This window comes from Lycium ferocissimum, chromosome 10 (genome assembly GCF_029784015.1).
Source record: "Lycium ferocissimum isolate CSIRO_LF1 chromosome 10, AGI_CSIRO_Lferr_CH_V1, whole genome shotgun sequence".
Taxonomy (NCBI): domain Eukaryota; kingdom Viridiplantae; phylum Streptophyta; class Magnoliopsida; order Solanales; family Solanaceae; genus Lycium; species Lycium ferocissimum.
The window spans coordinates 27,906,252-27,928,625 of NC_081351.1; the positions used below are offsets into that span (position 1 = coordinate 27,906,252).

The 22,374-nt window shown below is 36.8% G+C and overlaps 1 protein-coding gene across 1 annotated transcript; it reads left to right on the forward strand.

Moving 5' to 3' along the window:
- The first annotated feature begins 7,787 nt into the window (after positions 1 to 7,787).
- Positions 7,788 to 20,033, forward strand: LOC132033154 (lysine-specific histone demethylase 1 homolog 3). Its single transcript, XM_059423042.1, is given in 9 exon segments — positions 7,788 to 10,562; positions 12,997 to 13,138; positions 13,362 to 15,728; positions 15,813 to 15,906; positions 16,324 to 16,347; positions 16,350 to 16,801; positions 17,386 to 18,102; positions 18,235 to 18,309; positions 19,336 to 20,033. Coding segments are annotated over 9 exon segments (6,060 nt in total). The 5' UTR covers positions 7,788 to 8,439; the 3' UTR covers positions 19,402 to 20,033.
- Positions 20,034 to 22,374: the final 2,341 nt, after the last annotated feature.

Below are 22,374 nucleotides of genomic sequence, written 5' to 3' on the forward strand. Positions count from 1 at the left end.
GTATATCTAACAATATCTTTTTGAAGACAAGTAGTGAATCTTTATGTACGTTTTTACTTCTTTTTTAATATAAGTAGTGTATCTGTGAGTTAGTCTCACATTATTATTTTTACCGGACAATTTAGTTGTATTATAATTTTTTTGGTGATGGTTAAAATATTTATCAGTGAGTCATAAGTCTCTTCTTGTTAATGTTCTTAATTATTTGATTGCAAATAGCAAATACTTACTTATTCCTTGCTATGTTGTTTACTTGATCAGCTTTGCTCAAGATCATATTGACAGAATGAGTAATCACACATCATCTTTTGACCAAGCATCAAAAAGGTCGAGCCATCAACACCTCAGAGCCGAAGGTCATGGACACTAGAAGAAGAACGCAGTCTTATCGATGGTTTAAAGGATTTGTGTGTTAAGGGTTGGAAAGCGGATAATGACACTTTTAGGCCTGGATACATAACGGAATTGGAGCTTTATCTAACAAAAATTCATCCTAAATGTGGATTGAAATCTCAACCACATATTAAATCGAAAATGAAAGCGTGGAAGAGGGATTATGGGACTATAGCTTTATTAAAAAGTCGAAGTGGTTTGGGCTTTCAATATGGTGAAGGAAGAATTATAGTTGATGATCCAAGCAAATGGGATGAGTTTGTTACAGTTATGAAAATTTTATTTTCAAGTTATCAAATATGTTGTTAATAAAGTTTCAATTTCCAGCCTCACATTAGATAGGAAGATGGTGAAAACTTCATGAAGTAGATAAGAATCAACAAAAGCTAACAGGTCCTGATTTTCATCAGTTGGAAAATAATGCGCATTTTTTTCATCTAACTGATCCTGAATTTTATTGGAAGTTCCATTGATGTGGAAACCACGTATTAGTAGATTTCTTTCTTCTATAGCTTCATTTGGACAGAGACAGAATGTTAATGTACATCCATAGGCTACATACTTTGGTAGCTTGTTTAACTCTTCAATAGTGGGATGAAATGCTTATTTCAGTTCATGAGCGATGAAACGTGACATATACCCTCTTCTCTACAGCCCCAGGCTTTGATCTAGTGGTAAGAGTGCAACACATGATGCATGGATTAGTCACTAGTTCGAGCTTGCCATAGAGAAAAGTCGGGTATTTAATTGGAGAAGGGTAGAGGGGATGAGCCCATTATCTATCCAGTTTCAAACCATGTGCTACTTGACCAGTGAGATTTCTCAGTTATCAAAAAAAAAAAAAAAAAAAAAAGAGAGATAGAGAAAGATATACTCTCCTCTCTTTCTGGGTGCTTTAGCAAAGGAACTAGTGGAAGAGAGAAACAAGACTGGATTACCTTTTGTTTTGTTTTATGGTAGATATGAATCTAGTCCAAAAAGTTCATTTGACAATCATTAGTTCACTTTCCTCTGGATGTTTTATTTCTGGCTCTTATCCTTTCAACTTGAAATTGCTTCAGTTACTACATTTTAAAGTGATAAATTTTATTTATGGCCTCCCAAGATAAAAACAATATGATGGTAGGTGAAAAGTAGTCTTTGCTAAAAGTTGGAAGTGTTATGTTGAAAATTGGTGGTGAATAACTTCTCTGTTTATCTAGATTAGTAACTGCATAGTAGGCATCTTGTTGTTGTTGTTGAATATGTTATTTCCTTACAATTAAGTTTCAACTAATTGAATATTTTGCTTTATCCTATTTTATTATAGGCTGATCCAAATGCCAAAGGAATGCAAAATAAGACATGGCCATTGTTCGAGGATTAGGAAAAAATATTTGGAAAAGATAAAGCAATGGGAGAGTTTGCAGAAGGGCCGAAAGATGCTTTTGAGGAAAGTGTAAGGAGCCAAGGTCAGGGAATTTCTAATGACAGAAGATTGAGATTTCTTATTGAAGTTGATGATGAAGATGATAAAGAAAATGCTGGACATGAACCTGATGTAGCCCCTGGAGAAGCGGAAAATGCTCATGGACCTAGTAGAGCTTCTCAAAATGCAGATAAAGCTTCTCAAAGTGTAAATCCCGAATGCCAACAAAACCAACAACAAGGTAAAAATACTAGAAGCTCCTCTTCTAATGTCAATGATAAGGAGAAAAGCAGAAAAAGAATCTGAAGATGATAACGAGACAGCTTTAAAGGATTTAGTTGTTGTTATGAAGCAATTTATGGCAAATCATGGCAAAACAATGGGTGCTTTAATTGAAAAGTTTGGGGCGCGTGATGAATCTGAAATTCGTGCAAAAGTTTTAGATATTCTTTCATCCCCTGCTTATCATGAGTTGTATAGTCCAGAGCAATAAATCAAAGCATCAATAGGGCTTACTTCTGATGTCAGAAAAATAGATTTGTTCTTACTAATGGGTGAACTTCAATGTCAAAATATAGTGTGGATGATTGTCAATGACAACTTTCCAAGTATATGAATACGATTGTAAGAGCTGGCCATGGGTTGATAGTTTTTGCTAAATTGACGACCTTCAAAAGGGTTAATGGCAGTATTTGTTTTTTATGCCTCAGCTCTATAAATTTGATATGTGGTCGGGAAGAGCATGAAGATGCAGATGTAAATGTTATATGTGTGGATGGTTGTCAATGATAGGTTTCTATGTATATAAGTATGATTGTAAGGGCTAGCCATGGGTTGATAGTTTTTCCTAAATTGACGATCTTCAAAAGGTTTAATGGTTGTATTGTATTTTGATGCCTCATCTCTATAAACTTGATATGTATCGGAGAAGAGCATGAGGATGCCAATGTAGATATTATATATGAATGCTAATCATGTATTTTGAACTTTTCTTATGGTTTGGTATTGTGTGTATGTTTCTACAAATATTAGTTTCAGTTTCTGTTGTTTTTAGTTTGTGCAAAAAGATTTTTGCTACAGTTTCTACACTCTTTTTGCTGCAATTTCTGCATAGTTTCTGTACTTTTTGGTTCAGTTCTTGTATGTTCTGCATTTGTTTTTGCATTTTTCTGCATAATTTTTGCATTTTCTACACTTTTTTTTTTGCACTATTTCTGCACTCATTTTTACATAACTTCTGCATTTTTTGGCTTCCGTTTTTGTATTTCATGCATTTGTTTTGCGTTTTTCTGCATAGTTTCTGGCTTTTTTCATTTTTCTGCACATTTCCAACATTTTTCTGCATAAGTTTTGTACTACTTATGGACAATTCCTGAACTTCCAGCACTTATGAATATTTTTCTGCACATTTCTAGCACTTATGCACAACAATTCCTGTATTTTTCTGCACATTTCTAGCATTTTTCTGCATAAGTTTTGTACTGTTTATGCACAATAAGTCATTAGAATATCAAGGTTAAAATTGGAAATGAAAAGTTTATCCAGCTTTATCCAACTTCAAACCAAACACATGCTTTGGATTATACATGATATATCCCACCTTTAATCCAATTAACCAAACAAAGAACTAGTACTAAATAATCCAGGGGTTACTTAGTCCCAGTATTATAATCCCGAGACTATAATCCTAGTATAAATAGTACTGAATGTAACATGGCTTTAGCCTGAATCATCATGGAATACTCAATCTTAAAACTCATCAAGCCCCAACTATCAAAGAAATTTAACATAGAAAAAAATTACAATTTTTTCTAAAATTTCCTTTTATTTCTTCAAAACATCTTTAAACATTAGAATATACCTTTATTCAATAATGCAAAAAAATATAATGATGTTAGTTTGAGAAAGAGAGTAAAACAATATCATGTCAGTTGCATTCCTCCATGTAGCTCGGAGAACTCGACAAATGTGAACAATAAAGCTATGAATATCATACTTTGAACTTTTCAGGAAAATAAATAACCTGAACTTCATTATGAACATAAGATCGTTCGTAGTTTCTAACTGTGACTTACTGCCAGCTCTCACGAAAATAAAAACAGAGGATCAGAATTCCATCTAGAGAATTTCAAGTTAAATGACTGCATACAAGTTAGTGCAGATGTGATGTTTAAAGTGCAATCATTAAGGTCCATGACTGATCTTAGAACTCAACAAATGTGAACAATAGAGCTATGAATATCATACTTTAAACTTTTCAAGAAACAAATAACCTGGACTTCATAATGAGTATAAGATCATTCGTGGATTGAAATTGTCCTTACTACTAGCTCTCACGAAAATAAAAACAGAGGATCAGAATTCCATCTTAGAGAACTCAACTTACCGCATACAGGTTAGTGCAAATATGATGTCAAACGGCATTACCAAGATACATGAAACTGATGAACTCATAATTGACCTTACTGTCATACAAATCAGCATATTCGTGCAATCATTGAGGTTGTTGATTGATCTTAGAGCTCAACAGATATGAACAATAGAGATATGAATATCATACTTTAAACTTCTCAGAAAATAAATAACCTGAACTTCATAATGAACATGAGATCATTCGTAGATTCGAATTGTCACTTACTGCCAGCTCTCATGAAAATAAAAACAGAGGGTTAAAATTCCATTTAGAGAATTTCAAGTTAAATGACTGCATACATGGTAGTGCAGATATGATGTTTAAAGTGCAATCATTAAGCTCATTGACTGATCTTAGAACTCAACAAATGTGAACAATAGAGCTATTAATATCATACTTTAAACTTTTCAAGAAACAAATAACCTGGACTTCATAATGAGTATAAGATCATTCGTAGATTGAAATTGTCCTTACTACTAGCTCTCACGAAAATAAAAACAGAGGATCAAAATTCCATCTTGGAGAACTCAACTTATCGCATACAGGTTAGTGTAAATATGGTGTCAAATGGCATTATCAAGATATAGGAAACTGATGAGCTCATAATTGACCTTACTGTTATACAAATCATGATATTCGTGCAATCATTAAGATTGCCGACAAATCTTAGAGCTCGACGAATTTGAACAACAGAGCTCTGAATATCATACTTTAAGCTTTTCGAGAAACAAATAACCTGGACTTCATAATGAATGTAAAATCATTAGTCGAATTATAAAAACAGAGCATCCGAATTCTATCTCAGAAAACTTAACTTACCGTATACAGGTTACTGCAAATATGATGTCGAACGACACTGCCAAGATTACAGAAAGCTGATGAGCTCATAATTGGCCTTAATTGTTATACAAATCAGGATATCCGTGCAATCATTAAAGCCGCCGACCGATCTTAACAACCCAACAATACACCACGTTATATTTAAACCAATCAAGCAACAAATGCTTCGACAAAATCATGAATTGTTACACACGCTTAACATATATATAGTCCATAATATTCGAGAACTTGTGTTATATACAAAATTGAAGTATTCTCCTCTATCTTTAAATATAGTTCGTTATTTATGCCAATTTATGGCAAATCATGCGTGCTATAGGTGTGCTCATTTTTTCATCTTAGAGAACTCAACTTACCGCATACAGGTTAGTGCAAATATGATGTCAAACGGCATTACCAATATACACGAAACTGATGAACTCATAATTGACCTTACTGTTATACAAATCAGCATATTCGTGCAATCATTAAGGTTGTTGATTGATCTTAGAGCTCAACAGATATGAACAGTAGAGCTATGAATATCATACTTTAAACTTCTCAGAAAATAAATAACCTGAACTTCATAATGAACATGAGATCATTCGTAGATTCGAATTGTCACTTACTGCTAGCTCTCACGAAAATAAAAACAGAGGATTAAAATTCCATTTAGAGAATTTCAAATTAAATGACTGCATACATGTTAGTGCAGATATGATGTTTAAAGTGCAATCATTAAGCTCATTGACTGATCTTAGAACTCAACAAATGTGAACAATAGAGCTATTAATATCATACTTTAAACTTTTCAAGAAACAAATAACCTGGACTTCATAATGAGTATAAGATCATTCGTAGATTGAAATTGTCCTTACTACTAGCTCTCACGAAAATAAAAACAAAGGATCAGAATTCCATCTTGGAGAACTCAACTTACCGCATACAGGTTAGTGCAAATATGGTGTCAAATGGCATTATCAAGATACAGGAAACTGATGAGCTCATAATTGACCTTACTGTTATACAAATCATGATACTCGTGCAATCATTAAGGTTGCCGACAAATCTTAGAGCTAGACAAATTTGAACAACAGAGCTCTGAATATCACACTTTAAGCTTTTCAAGAAATAAATAACCTGGACTTCATAATGAATGTAAAATCATTAGTCGAAAATAAAAACAGAGCATCAGAATTCTATCTCAGAAAACTTAACTTACCGTATATAGGTTACTGCAAATATGAGGTCGAACGACACTGTCAAGATTACAGAAAACTGATGAGCTCATAATTGACCTTAACTATTATACAAATCAGGATATCCGTGCAATCATTAAAGCCGCCGACCGATCTTAACAACCCAACAATACACCACGTTATATTTAAACCAATCAAGCAACAAATGCTTCGACAAAATCATGAATTGTTACACACGCTTAACATATATATAATCCATAATATTCGAGAACTTGTGTTATATACAAAAATTGAAGTATTTCTCCTCTATCTTTAAATATAGTTCGTTATTTATGGTAATTTATGGCAAATCATGCGTGCTACACGTGTGCTCACTTTTTCATCTTAGAGAACTCAACTTACCCCATACAGGTTAGTGCAAATATGATGTCAAACGGCATTACCAAGATACATGAAACTGATTAACTCATAGTTGACCTTACTGTTATGCAAATCATCATATTCGTGCAATCATTAAGGTTGTTTACTAATCTTAGAGCTCAACATATATGAACAATAGAGCTAGGAATATCATACTTTAAACTTCTCAGAAAATAAATAACCTGAACTTCATAATGAACATGGGATCATTCATAGATTCGAAATGTCACTTACTGCCAGTTCTCACAAAAATAAAACAAAGGATTAGAATTCCATTTAGAGAATTTCAAGTTAAATGACTGATACATGTTAGTGCAGATGTGATGTTTAAAGTGCAATCATTAAGCTCACTGACTGATCTTAGAACTCAACAAATGTGAACAATAGAGCTATTAATATCATACTTTAAACTTTTCAAGAAGCAAATAACCTGGACTTCATAATGAGTATAAGATCATTCGTGGATTGAAATTGTCCTTACTACTAGCTCTCACAAAAATAAAAACAAAGGATCAGATTTACATCTTACAGAACTCAAATTACCGCATACAAGTTAGTGCAAATATGATGTCAAATGGCATTATCAAGATACAAGAAACTGATGAGCTCATAATTGACCTTACAGTTATACAAATCATGATACTCTTGCAATCATTAAGGTTGCCGACAGATTTTTTGAGCTCAACAAATGTGAACAACAGAGCTCTGAATATCACACTTTAAGCTTTTCAAGAAACAAATAACCTGGACTTCATAATGAATGTAAAATCATTCATCGAAAATAAAAACAGAGCATCAGAATTCTATCTCAGAAAACTTTACTTACCGTATACAGGTTACTGCAAATATGATGTCGAACGACACATTGATGAGCTCATAATTGACCTTAACTGTTATACAAATCAGGATATCCGTGCAATCATTAAAGCCGTCGACCAATCTTAACAACCCAACAGTACACCACGTTACATTCAGACCAATCAAGCAATAGATGCTTCTGCAAAATCATGAATTGTTACACACGCTTAACATATATATAATCCATAATATTCGAGAACTTGTGCTATAGTATTCTCCTCTTATCTTTAATTAAATATATAGTTCGTTATTCCCCGAAATTTTTACAACTTCCAAATAATTTATTAGAATCTGATTTTCTCTATATGTATCACTTACTTCCCCTTTATCCCAACTTCCCCAGTCCAAAAACTACAAGCCTTTATTAACACACACAAAAAATTAAGCGTCTATTATGTGTTAATGTTAATTCCCCAAAATATTTATCGTATCATATCACCGTTTCCTTGAGACAGTAAGCGCAGTGTGCCGACCTTGTCTTCCATTAACCGGCGACGCTAACGTGCGCAGCTTCCTCTTTTCTTCACTTTCTTTCTAGAAGATTCCATTGAGGTCCGATCTTTTCTCAAAAAAAGAAACCCTAGTTTTCTGGTAATTTCATACTAATTTCATCTCAATTTTGAGCTGTTCTTAGTTAAATTGAATGTTTTTTTTTTAGTTACTGAAAAAAACTGATTACATTGGCTTTGATTTGAATATGAATGTTGTTATTGTGTTTATGAAATTGGGTTTTGTTTTGTTGATTCAGTGTTGTGGAAAGGTTGTATGTTGAATGTGAGAAGGAATTTTGGATTTGGCTAGGGTTAGGGTTTACATTTTGAAGGAAGTGTAAGTATATTTGATTGATGCCCTAAGTTACCTTTATCTCACAAAAAAAGAAAAAAGAAAGTATTTTGATTGATGCCCTAAGGGTAAGGGTTTTGTAAGATATGGGGGAGGAAGAGAATGTTAAATTGGGTTTAGAGAGAGTACATAAGAAGCGAGTCGAGATGAAGTTTGATTCAGGTGATGATGAGCCTATCGGGTCTTTATTGAAGCTAAAAAGCAAAAAGAACTCGAAAAAAGTTAAGGTGCAATTAGCTGGTAGTATGGCTGTGGTTCATAAGGATGAAGATTTGGTTGGTATGGATGATACCTTAGCTAGTTTTAAGAAGAAGTTGAAGGTTCCTAAGAAGGATAGTGGATCTGTGTTGACTATTGGGAAAAGTTCGAGTAGGAGTTCTACTAAGTTAATGGTGAAATCTCCAGATGGGTCAGCGAAGGCAGCGGGAAAGATTGTGGAAATGGGTCAGTCGGATGTTGAATGTCTATCTGAAGGGATAATCGATAAAGGTTTTGAGAAAGGGAATAAGAGAAAAGGTAAGAGACCAAAGGTTGCTTCGGAGCTGAAGAAATCGGAGATATCTGGGGATATGTCCTTGCGATATGATAAAGAGAGTGGAAAAAGCTCGCCTGATAGCATGGATGGTATTCTAGAAGATTCACTATCAGCTTTTCTGAAGAAAACGCAATCTGGTTTTACTAAGAAATCCCTCAGTTCTTTGAAAAGAGGGAAGGGAGGTGAAGTTTTATGTGATGTTTTGAACTCTACCCTTACTGCAACAGAAACCTTTCCTTCCATATCCTCAAGTACATGCCGGAAATTGGTTGAGGAAATTCCAGAATCCAATGAGAAGGAACTCATTCCGTTACACTCTGATTCAAGGCGAGAGCTTTCTTCGTCTGCATTGAACAATGATGCATTGCTGAAATCAAGCGTTGACATAGATGATGCATCTTCCATAGAAGGATCTCAATTGAATGTACCGGCATGTTTCAATAAGGTCGCAGGTGTCCTAGATGGTGAGGTCAATTGTCACATTAAACTTAATGAGGAGGAAACTGCTAGAGGAAATAATATTGCGGAAAATTGTAAGGATCTTCATGATGAGGATGTCTTGAAGAACTTTTCTATTTGTTCTGAACAGTCTGCTCCCAAGGATGGTTTTAGTGATCATTCAATGGCAGCAGGTCGTGATATTTCGTTTGCAGCTACCATTACTCCTGAGAATATTGAGAAGCTTGAGTTTGGGCATCCTGTGTCAGAAGCCAAGTTCAATGCTGATATGGATGTGAACGAACTTGATGATAAATCACAAGGAAGCATCGGACATGTGTTTAGTCAAACTCTGATGTCATCCGCCTCCCTGTTGGAAGGCTCACCTGCAGCCAAGAAGAAGATGGGCGTGGAAGGTTCTGGGTATGCTCAAGTTCATTTGACTCCTGATTTTGTTGCAGCAGAGAAGTGTTCAAGTGACTTTAATGGTCAGCAGCGAATGTCTGGCGATTCTGTTGATGAGCAAGCTTGTGCTCCAGTTTCTTTGTCAAAGGAGGATGGTCAATTGTTTGAGGGTGGGTTATCTCCAGTGTCTATAGGAAGGAATCAGCAAGTTAAAGTTGCCAACCAGATGAAGCCCGAGGACCAAATCATGGAGAATGGTGATGACTTATATGATTCTTCTAGACAAATGACTATTGATAATTCTGTTAGCTCGTTGCGCAAATGCAGTTCTGTTTTCCATCAGAGTCAACTGGCTGATGAGAAATGCGAAGGTGCACATCATCAAAGTCGTGACTTTGTTTCTGGCGATGATGAAGCTGATGCCACATCTTCTCCCTCAGTTACACCAGAATATGATGAAAGCGTTGCTGAAGAGTCTGAGTCTAAGCTGGCCGCTGAAGGAAAAGAGCAGAGACTCTTTTCCGGTCAACGTGCTCCGCGTAAGGCCAAAAAGCGTAGGCATGGGGACATGGCCTACGAGGGGGATGTGGATTGGGACATTCTGGTGCATGGACAAGGTTATCTTCTCGGTCATCAGGATGGAGATGGTAGACATTCCTCCAAAACAAGAGAGAAGCTTGAGTCGGCGTTGATAGTTATGGACATTGAAAATGGTGGGGTAGCAGCAGTATCTGTTGGACTGAAAGCTCGTGAAGTTGGCCCAGTAGAAAGAATCAAGTTTAAGGAGGTCCTGAAGCGCAGAGGTGGACTCCCGGAGTATCTGGAATGCAGGTAATGACAGATTTTGCACTCTGAATACCATATCCAGTCTTCTAATAGCTTACTATTATGTGCCTTACAAGAGATTTTCCATGAGATAGCTAAATTATGTTTATAATCTTTCCTTTAATTTTTGTTTATTTGGGGTCATTCTAATCTTGTTTCTTCATTATTGCAAAACTTGAACTAATCTTTGGCTATTTGGACCGAGAAATAAATATGCTCCTGCTTTAATTGAAAACCATTAGATATAACTCTTCTAAGAGTTAAAACTAGGGACCTCCTTCTGAGGGCAAAAGACCCTACAAATAAAGTTCCAAAATAGTTCTTATGGCGAAAGGGGAGAAAGTTTAGTTAACAGTTTTTGTGACTATGTACAACATAATTCAAATGGGCTATCTCAGTTTAGTCTGCTGGCAAACAATAGACGCATTTCTTGTTAGTTTCAGTAAATACTGGGATGATATTGCAAAAAATTCTTCTTCTCTCTTTTAGACAGGTGAGGTTGCAAACAATTCCTCCCTGCCTTCCTGACATTGAATATTATTTGTTAATCTTATGTGTGTGCTGGCTTTGATAGCTATGGTGCTGAATTAAATGCATCAGTAGAGAAAACGGAAGTGTCTTTTTGGTGAATCGATAATTAAGAGAAGGCATCTAAGTCTGATAAAGATGCTAGTTTTATGACTTGAAGGCTTAGTTTAGATAAAGTATGCTTTAAAGCATAGTATCTTTCCTCCCCTTTTTTATGATTACCTAGAAATCCCCGAGGACTAGTGGCAAACAGTTCAAAACTTGGTGATGATGGGAGCTCTACCATTCTCCACTTAAATATCAGGAATTTGTCTTTTGTCTGCCGCATGGTTTGAACCTATGGCATGTGCCTAACCCACATATCACAAGCTGTGCTCTTACTACTAGTCTAAAGCCCTTGGGGCTAGTATTTCCTTCCCTTGTTCTCTCAGAATTTGAACTTCGATCCCCCCATCCCCCCCCCCCCCAAAATGATGTGGTTGGTTTTTTTTGGACGTGCACACTTTCTCTGATTAGTTGGCCATGTAACTGGAACAACTCATTGGTTTCTGAGGTGGTCACATTGGTGTCATCTCTTTTGGTCTACCTACTGTGATAACCAATGATGAACCAAAGAGCTATATGCTTTATCCAATATTTGGTTAATTTACTTTGTTTAGTGTTTTAGATAATTTTGATAAAGCTAGATATACTTTCTAGTTTATGGAAGACTGGAAAGTAATTTCTACACTCTTTTGATAAGGTAAATCAGAAAGGACCTCCTTTATTAATATGTGTAAAAGCACTTGGTCGGATAGAGAGGTTTTCCACCCTCCTTTGGTGTCTTTTCATTCATACCCTGGTGGTGTGTAGGAGAAGGGATCTAGTAGTTTCCTTTTTGAACGGGTTATTAGTTTTTTCAAATCTATCTAGAGATTCAAAGTACCAATTCTTCCATGATGCATCTGACGAGAATATCATTAGACTATGTTTGCTTCCCAGAAGAGGAAGGGAGGATACGAGACAGAGAAGCTAACTAACTTCCTTCCTTCCTTCTTTGGTGAATATTGATTATTTTATTATGAGTTGGGTATGACTTGTAAGGGAAGTAAAAGCAATATCCTTTCTCATTTCAATTCTGCTCTAGACGGATTGGAAAAGCTGATGTGTAGGGAATCCAACCCCTCTCTTTTGGTTGTGTCTCATCAAACAAGAGATATAACCTGACACTCCACTTTTACTTCCGCTCCAATCCCCACCTTTCTTCTCAACAAACATATTGTTAATGAACACTGCAAATATTTGAATTAGGAACATAGAGTTGATGATCCATTTAGGTGGCTAATTTTCTAAATGAAAAAGAGAGAATTTAAAATTTCTATGTAATGCAGGTGGATGGGTCTTTAGGGTTCTCATTTCACCCTAACTTGCAGCATGTACTGGAACTTATTGGCGGGGCGCCTCACCTCTACTCATATAATTTATACAAAAGCCACTCTTAGGAAGGTAGGCTTATGCATGTGCATGCATAGACAATTAGAATATTGTTCCGGATATTCTTTTTCTTTAACAGGGTTTCTCTCTTATAACGACAGTAGAGGGGTAGACGCATACACCCAGAGTTTTGAACCGTTGCACTAAGTCGGACCGGAAGCCATAGGGGATTTCTCCAATATAAAAAGGCTCTCTCTAATAACTATTCTTGAAAGCTTCTTTACTCTCTAAATTATTAGTTAATGGGCAGTAGAAATCTAAGTTTTGTGACTTAAGGAGTTTGGTTTTGGCACTTTCCATTGTTAACATGCGTACGGTTGAGGATCAGAGTGTTATCTGCATGTTAACTTTCCTTTATGATGCAGTGTAATCGTCTTTGTTTTTCATATTTTTATAACTGACTCTACTTCTATTTTGGTGAATCTTTGTTGCGATGCAGGAATCGAATTTTGAGCCTTTGGAATAAAGACATCAGTCGCGTCTTGCCTCTTTCAGAATGTGGAGTGTATGAAACCCCTTTAGCCGACGAGTCACCTCGGGCTTCTTTAATTAGGCAAATCTATTCATTTCTTGATCAATGTGTAAGTTCTTTGCAGTCCTCCATTCACATTGGAACTTTTCTTATTCAAGCTTTACAAAGGAGATCTGCTCCTTCTCTCTTTTTTTTTTCCCCACTTTTTTTTTTAATATGATCTTTCTATGTCAAAAAATATTTTTGGTTCATGAACTTCTCTTTGCTTTCTATTTTGAACTTCTCTTTGCTTGCTTATCATTGTTTTTCACAGTTTAACCACTTTTAAACAGGGCTATATAAACTTTGGAATTGCTTCAGAAAAGGATAAAGCTGAAAATGGTGTCGAGCACAACTTGAAAATTTTGAAGGAAGAAAAAATTGTAGAGAAATCTGGAGCTCCTGTTGCTGATACAGACGATGGAGTTTCTTTTATTCTTGGGAGGTCAAAGAGTTCTGAGATTATCATGCCGGATAAGAATGATGTCTTATCTGATGAAGGGGAAAAGGCAGAAAAATGTGGAACTGATTGCCAGCTCATTGATAGGCCGGCCACAGAGTTATCTACTCTAGCAGAACCTGAAGAATGTCCTGTTGATGATTGCCGTGAAAATGGTTATCTTGATATTCAGTCACCGCGTCAACCGTTTGATTTAGGGTTAGTTGCTCAAGTGCCTTCAAGTGAAGTTAAGGATAGTGAATTACAGAATATTGTTGAACCAGATCTTTTGCCTCCCATCAATACAGAGATTGATGGTAGAACAGCCGATAAACATCTTGTGATTTCAGAAGATTCTTGTGGGTTCCCTCCTGATTCATTAGGGAGTCAGAGACTAAACACTTGCTGTGATGTAAAAGGGAGAAGAGAAATAGTTGTTGTTGGTGCTGGTCCTGCTGGCCTAACTGCAGCACGACACCTGAAGCGCCAAGGTTTCCATGTTACCGTGCTCGAGGCCAGAAGTAGAATAGGTGGTCGCGTTTTTACGGATCGCTCGTCTCTCTCTGTCCCAGTGGACCTTGGTGCTAGCATTATTACTGGTATTGAGGCAGATGTGGCAACTGAAAGAAGACCAGATCCTTCTTCATTGATTTGTGCGCAGTTGGGTCTTGAATTGACTGTATTGAACAGTGATTGTCCCCTGTACGATGTAGCTACTGGCCAGAAAGTACCAACAGATCTGGATGAAGCATTGGAAGCAGAATTCAATAGCTTATTGGATGACATGGTACTGTTGGTTGCTCAAAAAGGGGAGCATGCGATGCGGATGTCCCTGGAGGATGGTTTAGAATATGCCCTTAAGAAACGTCGCAAGGGCTGTCTTGCGAGAAATCATATGGGTAATGAACCACAAAAATCATCAGTGACAGCAGTGGAATTCATGACACTTCCTGATGGTGTAGTTCCTCAAAATCATAATTCCAAGGTAGAGATCTTGAGCCCCCCTGAGAGGAGGGTAATGGATTGGCATTTTGCCAACTTGGAGTATGGTTGTGCTGCATTGCTTAAAGAAGTCTCTCTTCCTTATTGGAATCAGGATGATGCATACGGAGGTTTTGGTGGAGCTCATTGTATGATTAAAGGCGGCTACAGCTCTGTTGTTGAATCACTGGGTGAGGAACTTTGCGTTCACTTGAACCACATTGTTACTGACATTTCATATTGCAAAGAAGACATTCCGACAAAAAATGATTTGTTTAACAAGGTAAAAGTTTCCACGTCAAATGGACGAGAGTTTTCTGGAGATGCAGTCCTTATTACAGTTCCATTAGGGTGTCTGAAGGCGGAAGCCATTAAATTTTCACCACCTTTACCCTACTGGAAAGATTTATCTATCCAACGTCTTGGTTTTGGTGTTCTTAATAAAGTTGTCTTGGAGTTTCCTGAAGTATTTTGGGATGATTCTATTGATTACTTTGGTGCGACTGCAGAAGAAACAGACCAGAGGGGAAGATGCTTTATGTTCTGGAATGTCAAGAAAACTGTTGGGGCACCTGTTCTTATAGCGTTAGTTGTTGGAAAAGCTGCTATAGATGGCCAGGAAATGAGCTCTTCTGACCACGTAAAGCATTCATTACTGGTTCTGCGCAAGCTTTATGGTGAGAACAGGGTACCTGATCCAGTTGCTTCCGTGGTCACCGACTGGGGAAAAGATCCTTATAGCTATGGAGCTTACTCTTATGTGGCTGTAGGGTCATCCGGAGAAGATTATGACATATTGGGCAGGCCTGTGGAGAACTGTTTATTTTTTGCGGGTGAAGCTACCTGCAAGGAGCACCCTGACACAGTTGGTGGTGCGATGATGAGTGGGTTACGAGAAGCGGTGCGCATAATTGATATATTGACTACAGGTACTGATTACACTGCAGAAGTAGAGGCGATGGAGGATGCAAAGAGGCATTCGGATGTTGAAAGGAGTGAAATAAGGGACATAATGAAGAGACTTGAAGCAGTAGAGCTCTCAAGTGTATTGTGCAAGAACTCTTTGGATGGGGTGAAGATCTTGACCCGGGAGAATTTGTTAAGGGACATGTTCTGCAATGCCAATACAACAGCAGGAAGATTGCATCTCGCAAAAGAATTGTTGAAACTTCCGGTAGAGGTTTTGAGATCTTTTGCTGGAACTAAAGAGGGGCTTAGCACGCTTAATTTGTGGATGCTGGTATGATTCCTCACATATTCTAGTCTCATGCCATATTATCGTACACAAATTGCTTGTTGTCTGACTCATGTTTGTTGGTCACAGGACTCCTTGGGCAAGGATGGGACCCAACTCTTGCGTCATTGTGTTCGTCTCTTAGTACTTGTTTCAACTGATCTGCTTGCAGTCCGACTGTCAGGTACATTCCCCTTTGAAAAAAGGAACTAATCCTGCCCCAACCACTTTTTATTTTATTTTAATTTTCTGCTCTCCTTGCTTTAACCTTTTTGTGAGTTTTTTTTTTTTTTTTTTTTGGGCGGGGGTGGTTGGAAGAGGCAGTCCTGCTGCCATTCTCTGAAACTGTTCAGCTTTATTCCCATGTTGTTGCTAATAGCTAGTTTCTACCTTCCAATTATTATACTTGCACATCCCACTAGGGCAATCGATATTCTCTCTTACCATTTCATGCGTTTCAGACGGTGGAGGTTTAAACTCAAAATGTTTGCTTTGTATATCCGTTAATGGATAATGGTCCTTATAATTATCATATGATTAGCGCATTTGCTTCGTCTTTGTATTGATTTTATTGATTCTATGTGTGCCATCTTTTATTCAGGCATCGGGAAAACTGTTAAAGAGAAAGATGTGTGCATACAAGCCGTGACATACGTGCTGTAGCAAGTCAGCTTGTCAATGTGTGGGTAGAACTTTTTCGAAAGGAGAAGGCTTCTAATGGTGGTCTGAAATTACTAAGACAATCCACTGCCACTGATACTTCGAAGAGCAAACACACTGCAGCATCTGGAAAACCGCCGATTCGCAATCCTCCTTCAGCAGTAGACAGTAAACGGGGTTCTAAAGTTTCCTCGTCGGCTGGAAATCACTTAGCTTTTAGTGTCAACAACAAGAAGCTGAATGTCAAGCCAGCCACGTTAGAAACTATTCCAGATGTTGAACCATCAACCTCTCAAGCTTCAGTAGGAAGGCAAAATGATACCACTGAGGAAAGGCAAAATTTCCCCATGTCTGAGGAAGAAAAGGCTGCATTTGCCGCTGCAGAAGCAGCTCGTGTTGCTGCTCTAGCAGCTGCTGAGGTTAGTGCCTTAATAATGTATTATCCCATAGATTTGTTAATCGTATTGATTCATTTCATCAATATGGGAATGTGCTACACTTCTTACAGGTTTTTTGGTTTTCCTTGAGTATGTAAGTTATTATAAAAGGGGAAACACACTGAAGTTGGATCCATCTGTTATGTTGCTTTTGGGCTGTTCTATATTGCAGATATTTTTTATCTGTCTTATGTTTTTTCCGAATTGAAAAAAAGAAAACATAAAGTCAGATAAAAACATTTGCAATATAGGGCAGCTCAAAAGCAACATAACAGTGTATCATCCGCTAGATTTATTAATCGTATTGATTCATTTGTTCAATATGGGAATATGCTCCATTATTAATGGTTTTTTGGTTATTCCTCGAGTATGCGGGAACTTAATGCACAGGGCTGCCCTTGAGTATGCAAGTTATTTAACAAGGGGGAACACACAGTTGGATTCTCTGTGATATTGCTTTTGGGATGATCTATATTGCAAATGTTTTTAGCTGTCTATGTTCTTTTTTCTCAAATAAATCTTGGTTTCCTCTTAAGAAGCTGTACAATGATTACCCTTCATTGCAGGCTTATGCTTCATCTGGTGCTAAGTGTAACATGCCACTGCAGCTTCCTAAGATACCCTCATTTCACAAATTTGCTAGACGGGAACAATATGCAACTATGGATGAGTCTGACATCAGACGGAATTGGCCTGGTGGTGCAGTAGGAAGGCAAGATTGCTTATCTGAAATATATTCTCGCAACTGCCGTGTGAGGGATTGGTCTGTTGATTTTTCTGCTGCTGGAGTGAACCTTGACAGTTCAAGAATGTCTGTTGATAATCGGTCGCAGCGTAGCCTCTCAAATGACAATGCATGTCAGTTTAACTTTAGGGAGCACTCTGGAGAAAGTGCACCTGTAGATAGTAGTATATTCACCAAAGTGTGGGTTGATAGTTCAAGTAGTGTAGGGATAAAGGATTACAATGCCATTGAAATGTGGCAATGTCAAGCAGCTGCTGCTAATTCAGATTTCTATGATCCAGTGATGCATGTCACTGACGAAGAGGATTCAAACGTGAGTTCCAGCATGCTTATGAGAAAGCATGATGTGTTAGTGTGTGAGAGCTCTGCCTCACAAATTACTGTAAATAAAGAGATGTTAGATAGTCAACCAAGAGGAGCAGAAAGAATTAAGCAGGCTGTTGTAGATTATGTTGCATCTCTGCTGATGCCTCTTTATAAAGCAAGGAAACTCGACAAGGATGGGTATAAATCCATAATGAAGAAAACTGCTACAAAGGTCTGATTTTTGTCCTGTCCGACCCCAACTTATCAGCCTGTTGGATTCTTTAATCTTTTTTCCCCATAACAGGGGGGTTCTTTAATCTTTTTATATCTATCCTTTGCGAGCTGATCTTGTTCCAAACTCCAGGTAATGGAACATGCCACGGATGCTGAAAAGGCAATGCTTGTGTACGAATTTCTTGATTTCAAACGTAAAAACAAGGTATGAACTACTCTCAGTTGATGTCACTTTTTTGCATCGTTTAATAGGTTCTAACTGCTTATTGTTGTGTTACTCTTAAAGTTTCTTAAAACTAGAAATTTACTCTGCCAGATATGCATTTCAGTGGCACGCGACGCTAATGAAAGTTGTGGGTTACATTAAATGCAAATAAGCGTAACCAAATACTAAGATAGGAGTAAAGAGTGTCAAGGACTGACCCTTCTTTTAGTGTATAAAACTCAACTATTCTTGGAAATTTGGCAAACATTTGTTGGTGTATTCTTAAACTTGCAAAAGGAAAAAAGACATCTGTTTTTTCTTATGCAAATGACTCCTATTTTCTGGTTGATCTTTATACTATCTTACTGAACATTTTTTATCTACCTCCCCCACCCAACCCCACAAAAAATTAAAAAAATAAAAAATAAATAAATAAAATAAAATCTTATGCAATTGACACATTGTTTCTGCTCTATTTTTAATATCTTATGTAAACATTTTCTGTCCCAAAATAATTACTCCCTCCATTTCAATTTATGTGATGTAGTTTTACTTGGCAAGGAGTTTAAGAAAAAAAGAAAGATTATCAAGACTTGTGGTCTTAAATATGCCATAACTTTTGTATGACTATTAGACTTTTTGAATTTTTGTCTTAAACATGCTAGTATAACATTTGTCAGATATAACACGGTGACTATTTTTGGGAGATATTTGAATACACATGATAATCTTTCGCATCTCAAAAACCGAGGAAGAGCAAATATGACGTAAGATACGGGAATTGGAATACATGTATATTTTTCTTCTGCTTCTGACGTTACGGCTTCCTCCATGCATATCTTTGGATAGGTTGGATTTTATCATGATAAGATAAAATAAGACTAAAAATTATGTGGATCTGTCTGGAGATATACTCCAAATAAAAATACTTTATTTTTTTTATAACATTTGCCTGATGTGCTTGGTATTTATTTTCTCTTTTCATTTGTTCTCTGCCTTTGATTTGTTGTATTGGTAAATCTGCAGATTAGAGATTTCGTGGACACGTTGATTGAAAGGCATATTCAGATGAAGCCAGGTGCAAAATCATAATGGACAAAGGATGAGTAGTCATCCTTATTGATGCTTTGCTACAGGTGATTCAGCTGATCAATTTTTTAACGAGTGGGTACAACATTCATTGGCGAGTGAGGAATGCCTTGTTCACTTAAAAATTATCCTTGCTGTGCTAGTTGTTGTCAACAGAGCTGCAGTCGAGAAAGACAAGACTTTTGTTGAGCATATTGTGGACTGTTTGTCAGAGACTGATTAATTGTCCTGAAAATTTGGCACTTTTTGACATTTCCGTTGCGGTGTGCCTGCAAGAAAAACATTCTCAAGGTGGCATAGTCGGGTGAGAGATTAATATGTCTGCCATGTGAATGTTGTACTTGTACTCCTGCTGACAGACGTGAATTCCTTCAGAGATAACAAGATTAGGTTTAGAATTGGTAGGCAGATTTGAAGTTGTATTATATTGGGAAAAAGTAGCCCTTTTTTTCTTTCAGTTCAGGGTTCCCCTTTGATGAACAATCACTTCTGACTTTTCTATAGTTTTGGTATGTGTACAGCTCAGGATTGTTATCATTGCAACAAATATACAGAACATTTTGAGGGCGTCTTATGCTTCCTTCATTTTGAAATATTGATTTCTCAGAATAAGTAAAAACAAAACTCTCTTTCTATCTCCCCTCTCTTAAAGATTTTTTTTCAAGTGAAGATTAAAATCTCTTAGATATGCTATATCAAATTCTCTGATCTGTGGACTGCTTCACACAATCAAAGAGAACATTGTTGAGATGTGTGCTTTTGGTGATTGTATCCAAGTGGCTTGATCTTGGTTCATGTGGTTTCCCAATCCCTATGCATTATCCAGTGAAGAAGGCAAAAAGAAGTGGGAGGAAAAGTTGTCTTCGTTTCCTCTCCTTGCCCCCCTAATGGGAGGAATGATCTTTATTCTCTCCAAAGGTGAGTGCCCAAGTTTCGGGGTAGTATATGTCATTTTTATGTTGAAAGTGAGGTGATTGTTGCCCCTTGTACTCATATTCTTTCAAAGGAAATTATGTTAGCCAAGTGCATTTTCATTCTGCATTATAAGTTTGCAATTGATGAAGAGATGCATGTTTAAGAATTTTATGCATAAACTAGTAATTCTTTGATTTCTCACATACGCTATCTGATCTTATATATTTCCTTTATTGTCAGGTTAAGCATATAGCTGAGAGATACTTGGCAGCAGGAGGAGAGTCTTCTCTTTGGACTAGCTATTTCCAATCCTTATAGGTTGCTTTCATTGGTCTCATTATATCTTCCTTATCTATTTACTTTTGAAGGCCTGCTTCATTTTTGGTATTACCAATTAGAAATTGGGGTCATTTCTCCTCCATTGTGTCACTCTCTCTCTCTCTCTCTCTAAGATTTCTAGGAGATTGCCTATCCATCAGGGAAGAAGTACGCCCTCTGTTTGGGAGAAGCATTAACTTTATGGTCTTTTAACTAGCCAATCTATCTGTTGTTTGTGCTGATTCTATTTGTAAAAGTAACTATCTCCACTTCCATTATTGAGTAAACATCAGATTTCTTTGTATTAGTGTGATTCATTTACATTACTGCTATTACATAATATTCTTAGCATGTAGTTGCTTATCGATGTATGACTTGGGTACGCATGCTTATTTGTGCCCAAGAGAATACTCAGTTCATAACTTCACCTCCTACATCTGTTGTCTGCTTCGGTCTACTGAGAATTGCAAACAAGTTCTTCTATGTGCATGTAATTTATGTTCCTCTGTTTGCTGTTGTTGAGCACAAGCAGTTACTTGCCAGGAAAGATTTCTGTTACAAGATAATTGATGACAAGAAGCTTCACGCCGATTGCAGCTTGTGATTCATCTTCTCAGTTGCTTCTACTGATTTTATGGTATTATCTCCCTTTATCCCCTGATGTTTGCTCTTTGATCTTTGCTTGTTAGTGGTGCATTGATGCACAATAGTACCTTGTCTTTCTGATTTTGACAGTGCATGCTGATCTGATCGTGGTGATTATAGGTATCAAGGTTGAAGATCGAAGCTGAGAAGAAAGTGTTCCTGTTGAGGCTTTAACGTAGTTGCTATCTGTACATATTTTTCTTCTTTTTTCTTTCTTTCTAAATCACTTCATTCTTTCGGTTTGTTTCGGTCTTTTTGTTAGTCTGTTACTTACTCTTTTCTGACATTTTTGATATCGGATTCTCGATCTTGGTTATTTCACCGATGAGTATATCTTCATCAAGTCAAGTTAGCTCCAGTCTTCAACATGACATTCCATTATAAATTGCTTTAGGCGTGTACAGGCCAACAGTCATATGGTTTTGAACATTAGAGCGTTTGCATTATTTACGGCTTTAGATGGTGAAAGATGAATACTATGTTCTCTGGGTTTGCAATTTCTCTTCTTCCTCCTTTATCACAGTATAAAATCACTACACCATCATTTGGAGACGTATACAATATCTATTTCTTACAATTTGATGCGAGTTATAGAGCTTTCTAAACTTAGATGTTACAAAGGTTATTTTGCATGACAGAACTGATTTAATGGAACCTTTGTTTTGGTATTTAAATGTAGTTAAATGCCTGAGGACATTATTTTATTGGTATCAAACCAACATCTTAGCCTGTAAACGGTGGAACCTTCAAATTATCCAAGGCCAAGATAACAAAATTGATTGAAAAATGTCTCTTGTTTTCTATGCCAGTGTTTCATTTAAAAAGTCGATCTCACTTGAGTTTACGATAGAGGCGTAGTTGTTGTTTGTTGGCGTTTCATATAAAGGAATGCAAATTGTAAGATTTTGTCATTTTGTAGTGTGCTCAGTGTAATAATGTAATTTCAATTTCAGCAGAATATACAATCTCTTTTCTGAGTTATCAACTCATTTCAGTTATAAGCACTTTTAGGGAGTACTTTAGTAACAGATTGTGCAAATATTTTTCATTACTCTTTTGATATGTCAAACAAACTAATTTATAATCAGTTCATAATAG